At 41.9% G+C, this 17,411-nt stretch overlaps 1 protein-coding gene across 1 annotated transcript in view; it reads left to right on the top strand.

The window, feature by feature from the left end:
• The window catches only part of Notch (Notch homolog), a 181,821-nt gene that overhangs the window by 160,728 nt on the left and 3,682 nt on the right, over positions 1 to 17,411 (top strand). Inside the window, 20 exon segments of the mRNA NM_001163898.1 lie at positions 746 to 867; positions 1,420 to 1,587; positions 2,250 to 2,388; positions 2,877 to 3,029; positions 3,714 to 3,820; positions 4,413 to 4,526; positions 5,396 to 5,552; positions 5,842 to 6,074; positions 7,006 to 7,151; positions 7,704 to 7,852; positions 8,076 to 8,225; positions 9,206 to 9,345; positions 9,581 to 11,859; positions 12,251 to 12,459; positions 12,777 to 12,977; positions 13,472 to 13,640; positions 14,546 to 14,750; positions 15,469 to 15,625; positions 16,070 to 16,181; positions 16,615 to 16,731. Of these exon segments, the coding sequence (NP_001157370.1) occupies positions 746 to 867; positions 1,420 to 1,587; positions 2,250 to 2,388; positions 2,877 to 3,029; positions 3,714 to 3,820; positions 4,413 to 4,526; positions 5,396 to 5,552; positions 5,842 to 6,074; positions 7,006 to 7,151; positions 7,704 to 7,852; positions 8,076 to 8,225; positions 9,206 to 9,345; positions 9,581 to 11,859; positions 12,251 to 12,459; positions 12,777 to 12,977; positions 13,472 to 13,640; positions 14,546 to 14,750; positions 15,469 to 15,625; positions 16,070 to 16,181; positions 16,615 to 16,731 (5,227 nt within the window).

The raw sequence follows: 17,411 nt of genomic DNA, 5'->3' as shown, positions 1-17,411 counted from the left end.
CCGCGCGGGTAGGTACCACCGCCCCGCCTATTTCTGCCGTGAAGCAGTAATGCGTTTCGGTCTGAAGGGTAGGGCAGCCGTTGTAACTATACTGAGATCTTAGAACTTATAGCTCAAGGTGGGTGACGCATTTACGTTGTAGATGTCTATGGGCTCCAGTAACCACTTAACACAAGATGGGCTGTGAGCTCGTTCGCCAATCTAAGCAATAACAAAAAAAAATATATTGTAATATTGTTTGAAGAGAGTAATTCTATGGGCCAATAAAATCTTGGAAGTATCGGTATAGTCTGTCTCGTTCCCGCAAAGCGAATGTTCGTATGTAATCTGCGCGACTCATGTGAATATTTACGTCATCATACAATACTTTACGTTAGTTAGCATTAAACTAAAAGGTTTTTTTAATGTTTTAATTTAGTTTTTTATTTGGGTTTCGCTGATAGCCCGTATATAAAGAGTTAGATTTTATTTGGAAAAAAAAAACAGTCGACGATACAATAGATGTTTTCTTTTCAAATAAATAATTCTTGATCATCGCGGCTTAATGAAGTTAGTTTATAAAAAGGAAAACAAAACTCACCACCAGCCTTTTGATTCTCTCGAAATTCAAACTGATTTTTTAACCAAACAAATTGTTTTCTTTCTTCTTCTTTTTCTTTTTCTCTATGAAACTCTTCGGGAACTAATTTGAAATTTGGTCTATTACTGTGCTTTACTATACAAATACCTTAATTCCCCCGCCCAGGTTCACGGGGGCTCGTTGTCAAGTCAACATCGACGACTGCGCGTCTAGTCCGTGCCGTAATGGCGGCACGTGCCACGACTCTATAGCTGGATACACATGCGAATGTCCCGCGGGCTATACAGGTAACACGTATGAAAATTATTTACCTATCCCTAAATTAGCCCTAACCATTGATTTAGTTAACGAATCATCCGAGAAGATATCAACATTTGAAGTTTATGCAAATCCTTACCATGCATCTGTGTACAGTTGGAACAGCGCCCCTAGCGGCAAACCTAGGCTAACGTTCCAACTCCATACAAATTTGAGTTAAATTTTACGGTATCGAGAACTTTAAAAAGTCGCACTAAGCACATTGAAGTGATAAAGTAAGGTGTAGGTGTCTTACTGGTAGGACGTCCTGTGAGTCCGCGCGGGTAGTTACCACCACTCTGCCTATTTCTGTCGTGAAGCAGTAATGCGTTTTATCTTGAATGGTGGGCGCAGCCGTTTTACTGTAAAGCCTGAGACCTTAGAACTCATATCTCAAGGTAGGTGGCGGTATTTAGCCATGAGCTGGTCCATCCATCTAAGCAATAAAAAGAAAACTTATCCCTTAAGGATCGTGGTTGTCATCAGAAAGCCTACGCCTCGCAATTAGGTATAAAGTTCTATTTGTATGTCCAACACAACAGGTATGTCGTGTGAGACGAACATCAATGACTGTTTGTCGGCGCCGTGTCACCGGGGCGAGTGCATCGACGGGGACAACAGCTTCACCTGCAACTGTCATCCGGGGTACACGGGCAGGGTCTGTCAGACCCAAATCAACGAGTGCGAGTCGAATCCCTGCCAGTTCGGAGGTAAATTAGACAGAATACCTGTTTATGTTAGGGATTTTGACAGGTACGACTAATGAAGAACTTCGTACGATCTTATTAAAGGATGTCACCAAGAAAGCAGAGTGAGATAACACAATTGGCCATTAGAATGATTGCAGGGTGGAGGAATTTGGTAATTGAGTAACAATATAATTCAGAAGACAGCATTGTCATCAACAAAATCAAATTTTACAAAGCTCCCCATCCCACTTTTAGATATCAGGACTAGACTTTTTATGTACATAGTTACAATAATAATAAAGGATAATAAAGGAAAACCACTTCCTGAAGGGATCGGAGTGCAAAAACATGTGAACAAAGAACTCAGCAAATTAGAGATAACATTATAATGTCACATTTATCTATATGCGCAGATGCTATTGTACTAAGCATTTTGGGTGATTTTAAAGTGAACCCTTTTAGTGCTGAGCCTACTTTTACTTAATTTGCAAAAATTGATAAAGGATTTTTAAAAGAACGTACTTTATAAAAAAAAGTAACTTATTTTCACAGAAAAATAATTCACGGCCGTACAGGTCGATACCTATAACCAAACTACGCAATAGTCGGTATATATTCGGCAATAGAGCGTCGATCTATCGATGGTTCGGGCTCAAAAGGTTATAAATACACAATTTTTTTAGGGCACTGCGAAGATTTGATCGGTGGATACCAGTGTCGCTGTAAGCCCGGTACTTCAGGGAGGAACTGTGAAATCAATGTGAACGAGTGCTACTCCAACCCTTGCAGGAACGGGGCTACGTGTATTGATGGCATCAACAGGTACCATATCATACTTTTAGATAAACGACAGACCCATTTCAAGTAGATTAATCACAAATTGCTTTTATTTCACATGTTTCTCCTTTGAGTAGTAGTACTTTTACTATTACTGAACTATATTTGCTTTTATTTTGCTTCTACTAATGCTAATTAGTTTGGTTTATGTTCTTTAATCTAATTGTTTGGATGCTTGACGCCTTTATTCGCTTTGGGTAAAACCGTTTTATGACATTTTTAATTCACCATTATTTTCTTTACATGCAGCAATAACTATTTTGAGTAAGTTTGCTTATCTTATTTAATACCTTTTATACGTTTTTTATTTTGACTAACGCAGTAAAATTAATCTGCTTAAATATTATAGTAGAATCGTTATTAGCGTCTAACAGATTTGCATTGTCAACTCACAATTTTTTTATTATTTGAAAAATAAATTTATTTTGTTATAATTTAATTAGCAATATTAATATGAACCTCAATTCCCTTAGATATACCTGCGAATGTATTCCCGGTTTCACTGGACAACATTGCGAGACGAACATCAATGAATGTTTGTCAAATCCTTGCGCTAATGGCGGCAAATGTATCGATCGAATTAACGGATTCAGATGCGAATGTCCAAGAGGATACTACGATGCTAGGTAAGTTTAACAAGGATGAGATTTTTAAATCCTTTTTATTCGCTGGTGGATAGCCTAAGGGGCTATTCCAGCTACTCATTGACTGGTAAATGAGCTCACGGGCTCAAACTGAGAGAATTTGCTAACACTAGCCCTAGAAAGAGCAGTGTTTCGCATAACCTACCACCGAATTGAAATCGCGACCCACTGAGAAGATCCGGTGAGAAACTCAGTGGGCTGGATATGTTTTGAATCGTGTTCTCGTTTAAAAATACTCTCTGCCAATTTAATTCAGTATATTCCAAATTATGTCATCGTATTAATTAAAAAAAATAAACTTAATATACTATATAATTCGTATTAAGCATCCAAATTGAAATATGCTCTACTACCACTACTGCGCTGGCGCTATGACCCTGAAGTGGGTCTTGGCCTCCGACAATAAACTTAGCCATTCATCCCGGCACTGCGCAACACCTTGCCGGTCCGACACTTGGAGCTCACGTAGACTTCTTTCCACAGCGTCAGACCAGCTGTACTTGGGCCTCTCTACGGGGCGGCGTCCCTCCAGTACACTCGCGTACACCCGTTTCATAGTCCGATCCTGCTCCATACACACTACATGTCCGAAATATGTTCGATACCGACTTTTTAATATTCTATCAATACAATGAAAAATGAAATTTCTGAATCTGTTATTCACAGATGCTTGTCCGATGTTAACGAGTGTGCGTCGAATCCGTGCACCAATGGCGGCTCCTGCGAGGATGGCGTCAACCAGTTCATATGCCACTGCCTTCCTGGTTACGGAGGTATTGACAGCTTTAACTACACTAGTGGTCGCTTAGTAACCGAAATTCGACCATAATTAATTTAAATTATACGTTTGAACATTATTATGGTTTTATTGTCACATTTCTATAATCATCATTGTTCTATAATCAAAGATTTCGCCAAGGCCATACACCGTAGACAAATAATACTAAAAACAAACAATATTAATCTATTCTCAATTTGACAGTTAACAATAAAAAAAAGAATATAATGCGTGTGTGTCAAATATATGGTATTGTGTGAATTTATTTATTTATTGATTTTGTTTGTTGTTTTGTATTTATTGTTTATTTATGTAAATTTTTTAAGCATATTTTAATTTAAAAAAAATTTGTATTCTGCACTTCTTCTCTATGATATTTATAAGTGTGACAAACTTCATACTCCTGTGTCCGCACAATTTTCGTCAAAAGGGATTTTTGCTCACGTATTATTATATGGATTTCGTTGAAAAGTTGTGCTGTCTAATTATTTTATGTCATGTGTGTTAAGAGCACACAGATCTATAAAGAAATAGAAGTTGCAAGTTTAATGATTTTTTTTATTTTATTCATTGTTTGTTTTTCTCAGGACAACGTTGTGAACGCGATATAGATGAGTGCAGCTCGAACCCTTGTCAACACGGCGGCACTTGTCATGATCGACTGAACGCTTACAAATGCGACTGTATTCTTGGATTTACCGGTCAGAATAATTCGATTATAGTTAAATATTTAGAGGACTTTTAGTTCACATTAGAAACTCCCCAAATTTGTTTGTTCCATAAATAACGTAACTCTTTCTTTCACGTCTCGTTGAAAGCTCAAATTTATTTTGAACTTCAGTTATATCACGTATTATAATTTTTTTTGTAAGCGATAACTTCAAAGCACATGTGTAATAAAGTGAAGGCTTTGAACAACATCTCAATTATCCTCAAACTCTTCGCCACAGAGATAGACTTCAATATAGACCCGTGCAGGCTCTGCCTCTCATATGTTATACTGTATGCGCGCTAGTTCATGTCCATCGGGACCAAAGGCGTCGCGCGGGGGGGAAGCTCGCCCCGCATGCGCCCGCATCCCCGCGTTTGTTTGACGTCGAGTGTTGTCCTTGACGGTTGTGACGCGCGCATATCGATACCGAAAATTTACGCTAGCGCTATTGTGTTATTTCATTGTGAATAAACCATGACTACTCCGCTTCCAACAAGTTCAGGTAGAAAAATAGATACTGATTCCGACTCTGATCTGTCGGTTGTCTTTTCATCTGATTGTAATTGAATTGGAATTTAAAAAATATTTTTCTCTATTAGAAATAAATAGGAAATTACTTATCACATTTATTTTATTTCATAATTTACAAAATTATAATACCTTAAGTTACATTGAACCAAATTGACAGCTGTTGACTGAATCGATAGTTATTATCGACATTACCATATAATTAACTAGGTCACGGCACTACCGCATTCCTCATGAACTCGTGCGCTTGTTGTACTTAAAGATTGCAGGTTTAAATTACGTAGATACGAACGTTCACGGAGCCCTAAAGTTTTTCGTTGTTTCGTCTAGGCGTGAACTGCGAGACGAACATCGACGACTGCGCCGGCAACCCTTGTCTGCACGGCGGCTCGTGCATCGACCTGGTGAACGGGTACCGCTGCGTCTGCGCCCCCCCACACTCCGGACGAAACTGCGAAAACACCCTCGACCCTTGCATGCCGAACCAGTGAGCTCTTGTTGCATTTACTAGCGCATCACCCCGAGACCCCGGCCTAGTAGCCTAGTCAACAAGTGCCAAAATTAATGCAAATTGAATAATGGAATTATCTTAGCAAATTAGTGTATTGTCATCAGTCCTCGATTAATCTACAAAGTTTGAATGATATCTGGCCGTTTAAAGTGGGTCGAAATCGCGTCTAAAGGAGTCAGTTACAAACATACATACAAGTGAAGCTAATATAAAGCGTGTAAAAATACACAGTCAATAATAATAGTATTTCTTGATCTGTGAACAGATGTCGTCACGGCGGGCGGTGCGTGGCGGAGGCGTCGTACGCGGAGTTCACGTGCCAGTGCCCGGTCGGGTGGACGGGCGCGCTGTGCGAGCGCGACGTGGACGAGTGCGCGGTGACGGCGCCCTGCCACAACGAGGCGACCTGCATCAACACGGAGGGCTCGTACGCGTGCCTCTGCGCCAGGGGATACGAGGGCAAGGACTGCGCCATCAACACGGACGACTGCGCATCGTGTCAGTAGCATTACAGTCTTTAGAATTTACAGAACTGGCCAATATATTTCATTTTATTTATTTATTACACTTCATGTAAAGTTTACATTGACGAACTTAATGCCTAAGGCATTCTCTACCAGTCAGTGCAGAGTGAATAGTGGTATATTTATATTAAATTACAAACACATACACAAAAAAAGTATATAAATATACTTACTATAAAAAAAGTATATAAATATACTTTTTATATACCACAAAGCGCCGACCTCAATGCAATACCATTTTATAGCCCCGACCGCAAACCTCTGAGAATAAATAATTCTTGGAATGATATGTCTTCTTGCGGCGTTTGAGGTAAATCTCACATACAGCCCTGTCATTTCGGATTCTCCCGATCCACTAACGGTGATTTTAGGTACCTCAAGCACTGGTCATCGTCCTCGCCGAACCTGTCGCTTGCGGCGAAGGGCTCGACGAGTAAATTAACCCATAGACACAGCCCACTGAGTTTCTCGCCGGATCTTCTCAGTGGGTCGCTTTTCCGATCCGGTGGTAGATTCAGCGAAGCACGGCTCTTGCTAGGGTTCGTGTTAGCAATGTCGTCACGTTTGAGCCCCGTGAGCTCACCTACTAGTTAAGGTTACGCTGAAATAGCCTCTCAAGGCTATCAGCTTAGGTAGGAAAAAAAGTAGCCTTTAGAATTTATAGAAGTGGTCAATATATGTACATTTATATTTCTTTTTATCTCTATGAATTTTATAAGAATTAAATATTGCGTATATTGTTATTTCAAACATGTCAAAGATGTAAAACGCTCAATTAATGCTATTATGGTCCCTCAAGGGTCGACCACTTGATCGTTAAGAAAGGGCTTTGCACTCGTTTATTTGTTCTAAATTCAAATTGAACGCTTTTATTTATTTTTATCAATTGTTTTATTTTCCACCAGTCCCGTGTCAGAACGGAGCGACATGTCTGGACAGCATCGGCGACTACAACTGTGTTTGCGCCAGCGGCTTCGCGGGCAAGCACTGCGAGGTGGACATCGACGAGTGCCAGTCGAGACCCTGCATGAACGGCGCCACTTGTAACCAGGTACGTTGGTAACATCCTCAATTCGAAGAAACCCCTGACCTGGTTGTTAAAACTGAATAGTTTTTTTTCTTATTGCCTAAATGGGTGGACGAGCTCAAGGCCCACCTGGTGTTAAATGATTATCGAAGCCCATAGACATATACAAAGTAAATGCCTCCACACAATTTTAAGTCGTCGCGGCCTAAAGGATAAGACGTCTGGTGCATTAGTATGTAGCGATGCACCGAGTTTTCTAATGAAATACATACTGTTAAAAGTAAAAGTCTCAGTATAATTACAACGGCTGCCCCGCCCTTTAAACCGAAACGCGTTACTGCTTTACGGCAGAAATAGGTGGGGTGGTGGTGCCTGCGCGTGCGGACTCACAAGATGTTCTACCACCAGTAGTGTCATTTAATTTGCGGTAGGCAGCGGCTTGGCTCTACCCCTGGCATTGCTGATGTCCATGGGCGACGGTAACCACTCGCCATCAGGTGGGCCGTACGTGCCTACAAGCCCACTAATCATCAATCACGCACAAAGATAGGTATTTAAAGATGTCTCCCTTTTCAGTATGTTGCGTCATACACGTGCACGTGCCCGCTTGGCTTCTCCGGCATCAACTGTCAGACCAACGACGAGGACTGCACCGAATCGAGCTGCATGAACGGAGGGACCTGTATCGACGGCATCAACTCTTACAACTGCTCCTGTCCGCCGGGGTGAGTTCAGCCCTCCGTTTTTTTTTATTGCTTATATGGGTGGACAAGCTCACAGCCCACCTGGTGTTAAGTGGTCACAAATAGTGGCTTCCACAAATAATTTAAGACCAAAATTAGCCAAATCGGTCCAGCCGTTCGCGAGTTTTAGCGAGACTAACGAACAGCAATTCATTTTTATACATATAGATATCGATGATTGTATGTATGTCGTTTTGTCCATCAGGTACACCGGCTCCAATTGTCAGTTCCGCATCAACATGTGCGACAGTTCACCGTGCGACAACGGCGCGACATGTCACGATCACATCACCTACTACACATGTCACTGCCCGTATGGCTACACCGGAAAGCACTGCGAAGACTTTGTTGACTGGTAAGTCAAGTTGTGTACAAGCATCTCACAAGTTATTCATTTTGGCAGGCTGATCCGTTTGGAAGCCCTTGGTCTGCGGAGGGACTTCGGTTCTCTCTGTGTTTTAGACCGTATGTTCCATGGGGAGTGGTCTGAGGAATTGTTTGAGATGATACCACCATCTCGTCTTTACTATCGCATCGCTCGCCACCGGAGTAGAGTTCATCCATACTACCTGGAGCCACTGCGGTCATCCACAGTGCGTTTCCAGGAATCTTTTTTGCCACGTACCATCCGGCTTTGGAATGAGCTTTCCCTGTGCGGTGTTTCCCGAGCGCTATGACATGTCCTTCTTCAAACGAGGCTTGTGGAGAGTACTTAATGGTAGGCAGTGGCTTGGCTCTGCCTTCGGCATTGCTGATATCCATGGGCGACGCTAATCACTCACCATCACGTGGGCCTTACGTTCTTCTGTCTACAAGGGCAATAAAAAAGTTTCATTTCCAAGGTTGATGTTTTTGGTTCGTAGCAAATATAACATCGGTTAGTCTACATAGGACCACCAATATAAGCCCTAAAATACTAAATCCTAGTTTACAAGTGAACTCAGTTTCGTAACGAGTAGCTGAATTAAAATACTGTTACTGCGGTTTGCTTAGAGACCGTTCTCACGTTACGTTATTAGAGAGAAAGAGAGAGAGAATATGATTTATTGCACACAAAAACACAATTAACATTGGAAAAATTCAATAAGCAGATACATTTGTAAAATAGGCGGTCTTATGGCTAAAAAGCGATCTCTTCGAGACAACCGTTTACTTTACAGAAATTCTGGAACAGATAAATATATAGTAGATATTAATATGTTGCGGTGTACTATTTATTAGTAATAAATTATTATAGAAAATGCACACATATAATAATTAGATACATATATACCGTTTACATATATTTGATTTATATAAAATATGTACCAATACTTACATATATTTATTATTCAGGTGTGAGAACAATCCGTGCGAGAACGGAGCGACATGTTCGCAGAAAGGTCCCCAGTACACGTGCACCTGCGCCCCGGGATGGTCCGGGAAACTGTGCGACGTCGAAATGGTGTCTTGTAAAGATGCTTCCATCAGAAAAGGTATTCATCGAAACTATTTTTTTTAATTCCAAATAATTGAGCTGTAACTCGCTGCTTAAATGGCGTTCAATTTTAAATTTGGCATATACAGCATGATGTTTTTTCGGGATATTTTAAAATAAATGAGTTATCAAAGGTTTATTATTCCGTTTGAATTTCAAGATTCGACAGTTTTATAGATTTATAGACATTTATATATAAAAAGGTATACATGATTTGGAATATTTTTTTCTAGGCGTAAAACTAAAGCAGCTCTGCAACAACGGCACCTGCGAAGACATCGGCAACTCTCATCGTTGTCACTGTCAGGACGGCTACACCGGCTCCTACTGCCAGAAGGATATTAACGAATGCGAATCCGCTCCTTGTCAGAACGGAGCTCTCTGCAAGGATCTCGTCGGAACTTACCAGTGTCAATGCGCCAAAGGTTTCCAAGGACAGAACTGCGAGCTCAACGTCAACGACTGCCTGCCGAACCCGTGCCAAAACGGAGGAACATGCCACGATCTCATCAACAACTTCTCATGCTCCTGCCCTTTCGGCACTTTGGGGAAGATATGCGAAATAAACGTTAACGATTGCAAACAAGATGCGTGTCATAACAACGGCACTTGCATCGACAGAGTCGGCGGCTTCGAGTGCAAGTGTCCGCCCGGCTTCGTCGGACCGAGGTGTGAAGGCGACATCAACGAGTGCCTCTCGAACCCTTGCTCGCTGCCCGGTACACAAGACTGCGTGCAACTCATCAATGACTATCACTGCAACTGCAAACCCGGGTACATGGGAAGGCACTGCGATGCCAAAGTCAACTTCTGCGCTAACTCGCCCTGTCAAAATGGCGGCATATGCACCGCTATACAGGGTGGCCACGAATGCTTGTGTAACGAAGGCTTTTACGGGAATAACTGCGAATATTCAGGCTACGCTTGCGATTCGAATCCGTGTCAAAACGGTGGATACTGCCACACTTCCCAAATAGGAGGATACGCGTGTGAATGTCCGTTGGGATTGTCCGGTGTCAGCTGCGAAATAGATTCAATGAACGAATGCTTGAGTAACCCGTGCAAGCATCCGGAGGCACGGTGCATAGACAAGCCCGGAGACTACATATGCTATTGTCCTAGACAATGGACAGGGAAGAACTGTGATATTCACGATCACAACGCCAAAGGCGGATACGGTAGTCCGATAACCGGCATTTTTAGCAACAAAAATCCGGGACTGACTCTAGAGGAACTTGATTTAGCCTTCCAAAGAGAGCAGTGCGTTAAAAAGGGCTGCAAAGAGAAACAGGGTGACCACCATTGCGACGAGGAATGCAACACGTACGCGTGTGAATTCGACGGCAACGATTGCTCGTTGGGCATCAATCCGTGGGCAAACTGTACGGCTCCGATCAACTGTTGGGAGGTGTTCATGAATGGTGAATGTAACGAGGTCTGCAACACCCAAGCTTGTCTGTTCGATGGAAGGGACTGTCAAAAGTCCCTACAGAGATGCAACCCTATATATGACGCGTACTGCCAGAAACATTACGCCAACGGTCATTGCGACTACGGCTGTAACAACGCCGAATGTAATTGGGACGGTCTTGACTGCGAAAACGAACCGCCTGATTTAGCCGAAGGAGTGATGTCCGTCATCCTGCTGATGGACATGAAGACCTTTAAGGAGAACTCGGTGGCCTTCCTCAGAGATCTCGGTCATCAGTTACGGACCACCGTTCTGATAAAGAAGGATCATTTAGGTAATGACATGGTGTTGCCTTGGAAGGGCTCCACTGACGTTGGACTGGAAGAGACCGAATTCGGAAAGAAACATCATATTGTTTACACGGAAAGAGGACAGTCCGGTGTGCAGGTGTACTTAGAACTTGACAACAGAAAATGCACTACAATGTTAAGTTCAGAGTGCTTCTTCTCAGCCAGAGAAGCCGCCGATTTTCTTGCAGCCACGGCCTCCAAACATTCGCTGTCACCGGACTTTCCGATTTACCAAGTCAAGGGCGTAAACCCTCCTATTACTGACGAAGTTCCTACAAACTCTAAATACGTCTTCATTGGAGTCATTTTGGTTCTGCTAGCCGGTCTCCTGATAGGAGTTTTAGTAACCGCTCAGAGGAAACGCGCCGCCGGCATAACATGGTTCCCAGAAGGATTTATCCGTTCGAACTCCTCGACACGGCGTCGGTCACGCCGCCGTGGACCAGACGGCCAGGAGATGCGGAATCTCAATAAAGGATCCATAGGCTGTATCGACGTCGATATCAATGGAGGCCACATGGGTCCACCGCACTCTTGGTCTGACGAAGACGACGATGGCTCGGCCCCTCCCAGAGCCAAGAGAGCCAGAGGACCAGGTGACGCGAATGGGGCTCCAGGAGGCTATGCCTCAGATCACACGGCCATCACTGATTATGAGGAAGCCGGCCATGAACCAAGAGTGTGGACTCAGCAACATTTGGATGCGGCAGATATCAGAGTACCGCCCAGTATGATGACCCCGCCTGCAATCGTAAGTACTATTTTGAATTCATCTTTCATTCATTTTCTTATCTATATATATTATTTGGTTTATGGTCTAGAAATATGTGATAATGCTCATCCATAGTATACAAGTAATAGATAAGCGGGTTGTTTGTAAAAAGGCTCCGAACATTCCGGCTGTCGTGTGAACCTCCACGGTATTTCTAGATACTTATATACTAGAACATGTTGTTTTTCAGACAAAGTTTAAAATTACCCTTCAGTGACCGCAGTGTAGCTGTGTTCTTAGCATTGCTATTGTTTCCGAGTGACGTTAAAAACTCACCATCAGACGGGTCGTCAGGCCATCTATCTGCCTTTGGTAGCAATACTCAAGCTATAATCTAATTTACTAACATAACTTCTGCATTATTATTTAGCACGACAGTCACGTGGATGTTGACGTCCGTGGACCGCTGGGTATGACGCCGCTGATGGTAGCCGCAGTGAGGGGAGGAGGTCTGGACACCGGCTCCGACGTAGAAGATGAACAGACAGCCCACATTATATCCGAACTAGTCGCTCAGGGCGCTCAGCTCAACGCGGCCATGGATAAGACCGGGGAAACGAGTCTGCATTTAGCCGCGAGGTGAGTTTTTGTTATTGTGTGTCACAGCTCACGATTGGACAGCCCAATCACCGTCCTCGTCATCCAAAGACAAACAATATTAATCTATTCTCAATTTGACCACAGAAATTAAACAAAAAAGTTTAAATGCGTGTGTATGTCAAATAGATGGCAGTGTGTAATGTTTTTTTATTAATTAATTTAAGGTATTTTAAAGCATAATGGGTACAAAGTTTTTGCTTCACGGTATTAATATATAGATATCATGTTCTATCCAGGTACGCTCTCCAAAAGTTTTTGCTTCATGTATTGATATATAGATATGATGTCCTATCCAGGTACGCCCGTGCGGACGCAGCCAAGCGCCTGCTGGACGCGGGCGCGGACGCCAACTCGCAGGACAACACCGGGCGGACCCCGCTGCACGCCGCCGTCGCCGCCGACGCGATGGGCGTCTTCCAGATCCTACTGCGGAATAGGGCCACCAACTTGAACGCTAGAATGCACGACGGAACCACGCCTCTGATTCTGGCAGCTCGGTAAGTGAATTTTTTAACTTTTGCGATTATTTATATTACAAATGATATTATTTAACGGGTTTTCACGACGATTATTTGCTTTACTGAGATTGTTTTGAGATTGACTGCTTTACTGCTCATCATGATCACGTATAGACCCTAATACTGGCCCGTGTTAAGAACCCGTTAAATTATAATAGTATTTATAAATTTAGTCAAATTTAAAAGAAGCAAAAATTTATAAATTGATATGCAAAAAATAATAAATTTTTGTTTGTTTTCAATTGCCAATTGTTGGATGAACCATTTTTTTTCTGAGAACAATGCGTGTAATGAAAAAAAAACAAAGTGATTTTTTTTTTTATTGCTTAGATGTGTGGACGAGCTCACAGCCCTCCTGGTGTTAAGTGGTTACTGGAGCCCATAGACATCTACAGCGTAAATGCGCCACACACCTTGAGATATAAGTTCTAAGATCGCAGTATAGTTACAGCGAAAATTCTTTTTTCAATCAGGCTTGCCATCGAGGGCATGGTGGAAGATCTAATCAACGCCGACGCGGATATAAATGCAGCAGACAACAGCGGCAAGACAGCCCTGCACTGGGCGGCGGCTGTCAATAACGTTGACGCTGTCAATGTACTACTCGCACACGGCGCCAATAGGGATGCGCAAGATGACAAGGTAAGTAATAAATCGAATAATATCGATGTACTGCTTAGAAATTATTTCGTTATAGATGTATCGCCCTATCTAAATAATACTCTCAATTAGTCATTAAGTCTTCATATCCAGAAATATTAGTTGCCAACTGAAAAAAAAATATAGATTTAGTAAAGGTCAAAGGTAAATAAAGATCTGATCTGACCTGAAAATGTTTAAAGATTAACAAAATACGCAAATCTCAAAGAAAACAAGCAGTAACAATTTGTTGTTATTAAAGCTTCATTATTGTGACATCATTTGCATCCAAACTAAACGACGACCTAACCACAGATTATATCAGTCGTCTATTATCAAAGGTGGCAATCTGTGCATTTGGACAAAAAAATGTTATTGATATGTCAATACAGATTGATTTGAATATAATCGTCTCCTTCAAAGAATACGGTTCAAAACCTGCATTAAATAAAGGTTAATAGTTAACCTGTTATTTATCTAAGATGTCGTTCCGAAGAGTTTTGTGACTGCCAATGGAATACAAAGTCAATAATTCGTTTTTCTGATTTACCAATAATTGTCCAAAAGTCACATTGCCGGCTTTGATAATAGTCGACTCATATAGAAAAATTTACTCCACATAACGTGAAGTGAGAATGATTAATAAAAAGCTAAAATTGAAAGATTTCATTTTGTGATTTAAAACGTAAATTATTAATATCTGTAAGTAAATACGCTAGTTACAATTTTCTACACCGTCCATTTTTGAAAAAAAGTATTGTAGTTTTGTTTTTCCTTAAAATATCACCATTCAAAATATCATTAATTTCATTTAAATACGTATAGTTATTGAAGTGCGTTTAACTGCTATCAATTCCTATCTTAACCTGTTTAAAAAACATCCGCCCTTAACACATTTTTATTCCCAGGACGAGACTCCACTATTCCTGGGAGCGAGGGAGGGCTCGTACGGCGCCTGCAGGGCTCTCCTCGACGCGATGGCGAACAGGGAGATCACCGACCACATGGACCGGCTGCCGAGGGACGTGGCACAGGAGCGGATGCATGACGACATCGTGAGGCTCCTCGACGAACACTGTCCGAGGCCGCCTCCGCAGCATCCGCATCTCATGAGTAAGTTCTGTCATTAACAATGATATAGGCTTCAGGAATAAATTTTTTTTCCTACCTAAGCTGAGAGCCTTGAGAGGCTATTTCAGCGTAGCCTTAACTAGTAGGTGAGCTCACGGGGCTCAAACCTGATAACCCTAGCAAGAGCCGTGCTTCGCAGAATCTACCACCGGATCGGAAACGCGACCCACTGAGAAGATCCGGCGAGAAACTCAGTGGGCTGTGTCTGAGGGTTGACGAGAACGATGACCAGAGGGAATAATCAGAATATCTTCAATATCGTTCTCCTGCCCTGCTCCCAGTCACCTGGGGTTGGCGCAAGATGTTTTCTCATTCCATAATCCTCTATTATATACCATTTCTTCGCTTAGTCCCCTTTTACACATATCGCCTTTCACGTAATCCATCAATTTCTTTTTCCTCTATATCCTTCCACATTCATAGTTAACACTCTCTTACCCACCTTATTTTCATTTCGTCTCATCACATATCCATACCATCCCAGTTATCAGTTAAATATTCGGTTATCGAATTGGCACATCCAAGGTATCAATAGAATAGCACTAAACGATTTTTGGGTGGATGTAAAAGCAATATTTTCATTCTTAATCCAACATAAAAATGTTTATAGTTTTAGCTATTCACATATTTAGAAAATGAATTTTGTATGAACTAAAAGCGTTAGAAACTAGAGCTTAAAGCTTCGATTTTTCGTTCGCAGCCTCGCCGAACCCGCATCACCAGCTGATAAGTCAGCCGACAGTGATCGCGTCTGCGGCTAAAGGCAAGCCCAAGAAGCCCAGAGCGAAGGCCGGCCCAGACAGTCCTCAGGATCAAGTTTACGACAACAATAATCTACAACAGACACAGATAAGACGGTACGCTAGAGAACCTAATACTGTATTACTAGCTAGTATTTATAGTGCCTAGTATTTATAGTTACCTAGTATTTATATTAGTAGTGATTTGAATAGACAACCCAAATTCCAGGTTGCCCTATTGTATGTGACAGAAAGGGTGAAATACTCCAGCCTAATATCACACTACCCCATTCGAAATACAACAGCCCTTAATTTCAGGGTAGGGTTCGTTGACGCTGTAAAGCTACCTATAATATTAGCGTTTGATTATGAATTATACAAATATTAATTATGACGAAAAACACTCAAAATACTCTTAATGACTAAATATCTATTTAGTTGGTTAGGGTAAAACATACAGTTCTTGACACTCATGCATCGATTTACGTTTTGAATTGCACCCATCAAATACATATTCAAATGTAAATACACGTTAATTATGATATTTTTTTTTGTGAACAGGAAACCAAGCGTAAAAAAGAGCAATAAAAAGATAGCGCAGGAAGTGCCGCAGAGCGTTGAGAGTCTCGGCTCCAGCCTCAGCCCAGTTGAATCGCCGCTCCAAAATTTACAGGTAACTAATATACAGACTGACCAGATCCGCACTACCCTCGACACCACAGTTCACGATGCTCTACACTCGGCGGCAGATAGAGGCAAATGGCGTGGAATGGTCCGTTATAAACTCTTGTTGCGAGGAGGTGGTGACGACCCTCAGTATTGAGGAAACCGAAGCAAGAAGAAGAAGAATATATATTCAGCCAACCTATCTATAAGCCAAACTTAAAGCAATTCAGAAGTTCATGGGCGACGGTAAACACTCGCCATCGGTTGGGCCGTATGCTCGTCTGCATGCAAGGGTAGTTAAAGAAAATATTCGAAAAAAAAATCAAGGCACGTGACGACCGAAATAGTTTTAAATCAATATAATAATCATGATTCAGTTTGATGATTCTCGTGAATTATTGTAGATAATTGTAATGTTTACCCTATGAGAAATATTTCAGGACTTGCCGTCGCCATACGACGCAACGTCACTGTACTCGAACACGATGGCGCAGTTCGTCGGCATGGAGCAGCTACTGCACCACAAGCAGCCGCCAAGCTATGAGGATTGCGTCAAGGTATACATCACTTTATTCTCTGAACATTAAAGTTTCTATTCGACTGATTTAATTCACAATTATCGATGAATTTATCAGGTAATGTACCTAGAGCGTGCTGACGAATTATTTCCACTTTTCTGTAGTGGTAGAGCTAGGGGTGATACAAACTAAGATCCGTGAGTCCGTACGGGTTGGTACCACCACCCCGCCTATTTCTGCCGTGAAGCTGTAATGCGTTTCGGTTTGAAGGGTGGGGCAGCTGTTATAACTATACTGAGACTTTAGAACTCATATCTCAAGGTGTGTGGCGGCATTTACGTTGTAGATGTCTATGGACTCCAGTAACCACTTAACACCAGGTGGGCTATGAGCTCGTTCACCCATCTATGCAATAAATAAAAAAAGCCGAATTCGAAGCCGACCGTTACGAAAGCACTGTACCAAATTCGATTTCAGGAAAAACTAGTGAACACAAATACATTTTAATAACAAGACATAATTTTAAAAAACAAACACCATCACAAATTACGCTTCTTCATTCTTACGTCACTTTGAATACAACACACATAATCCAAACAAACAATTACATTATTTATTTATTGCTTAGATGGGTGGACGAGCTCACAGCCCACCTGGTGTAAAGTGGTTACTGGAGCCCATGGACATCTACAACGTAAATGCGCCACCCACCTTGAGAT

Source organism: Bombyx mori, chromosome 15 (assembly GCF_030269925.1).
Source record: "Bombyx mori chromosome 15, ASM3026992v2".
Lineage (NCBI taxonomy): Eukaryota > Metazoa > Arthropoda > Insecta > Lepidoptera > Bombycidae > Bombyx > Bombyx mori.
The sequence above is the reverse complement of the archived record's forward strand: the minus strand, read 5'-3'. Positions and strand labels throughout refer to the sequence as shown.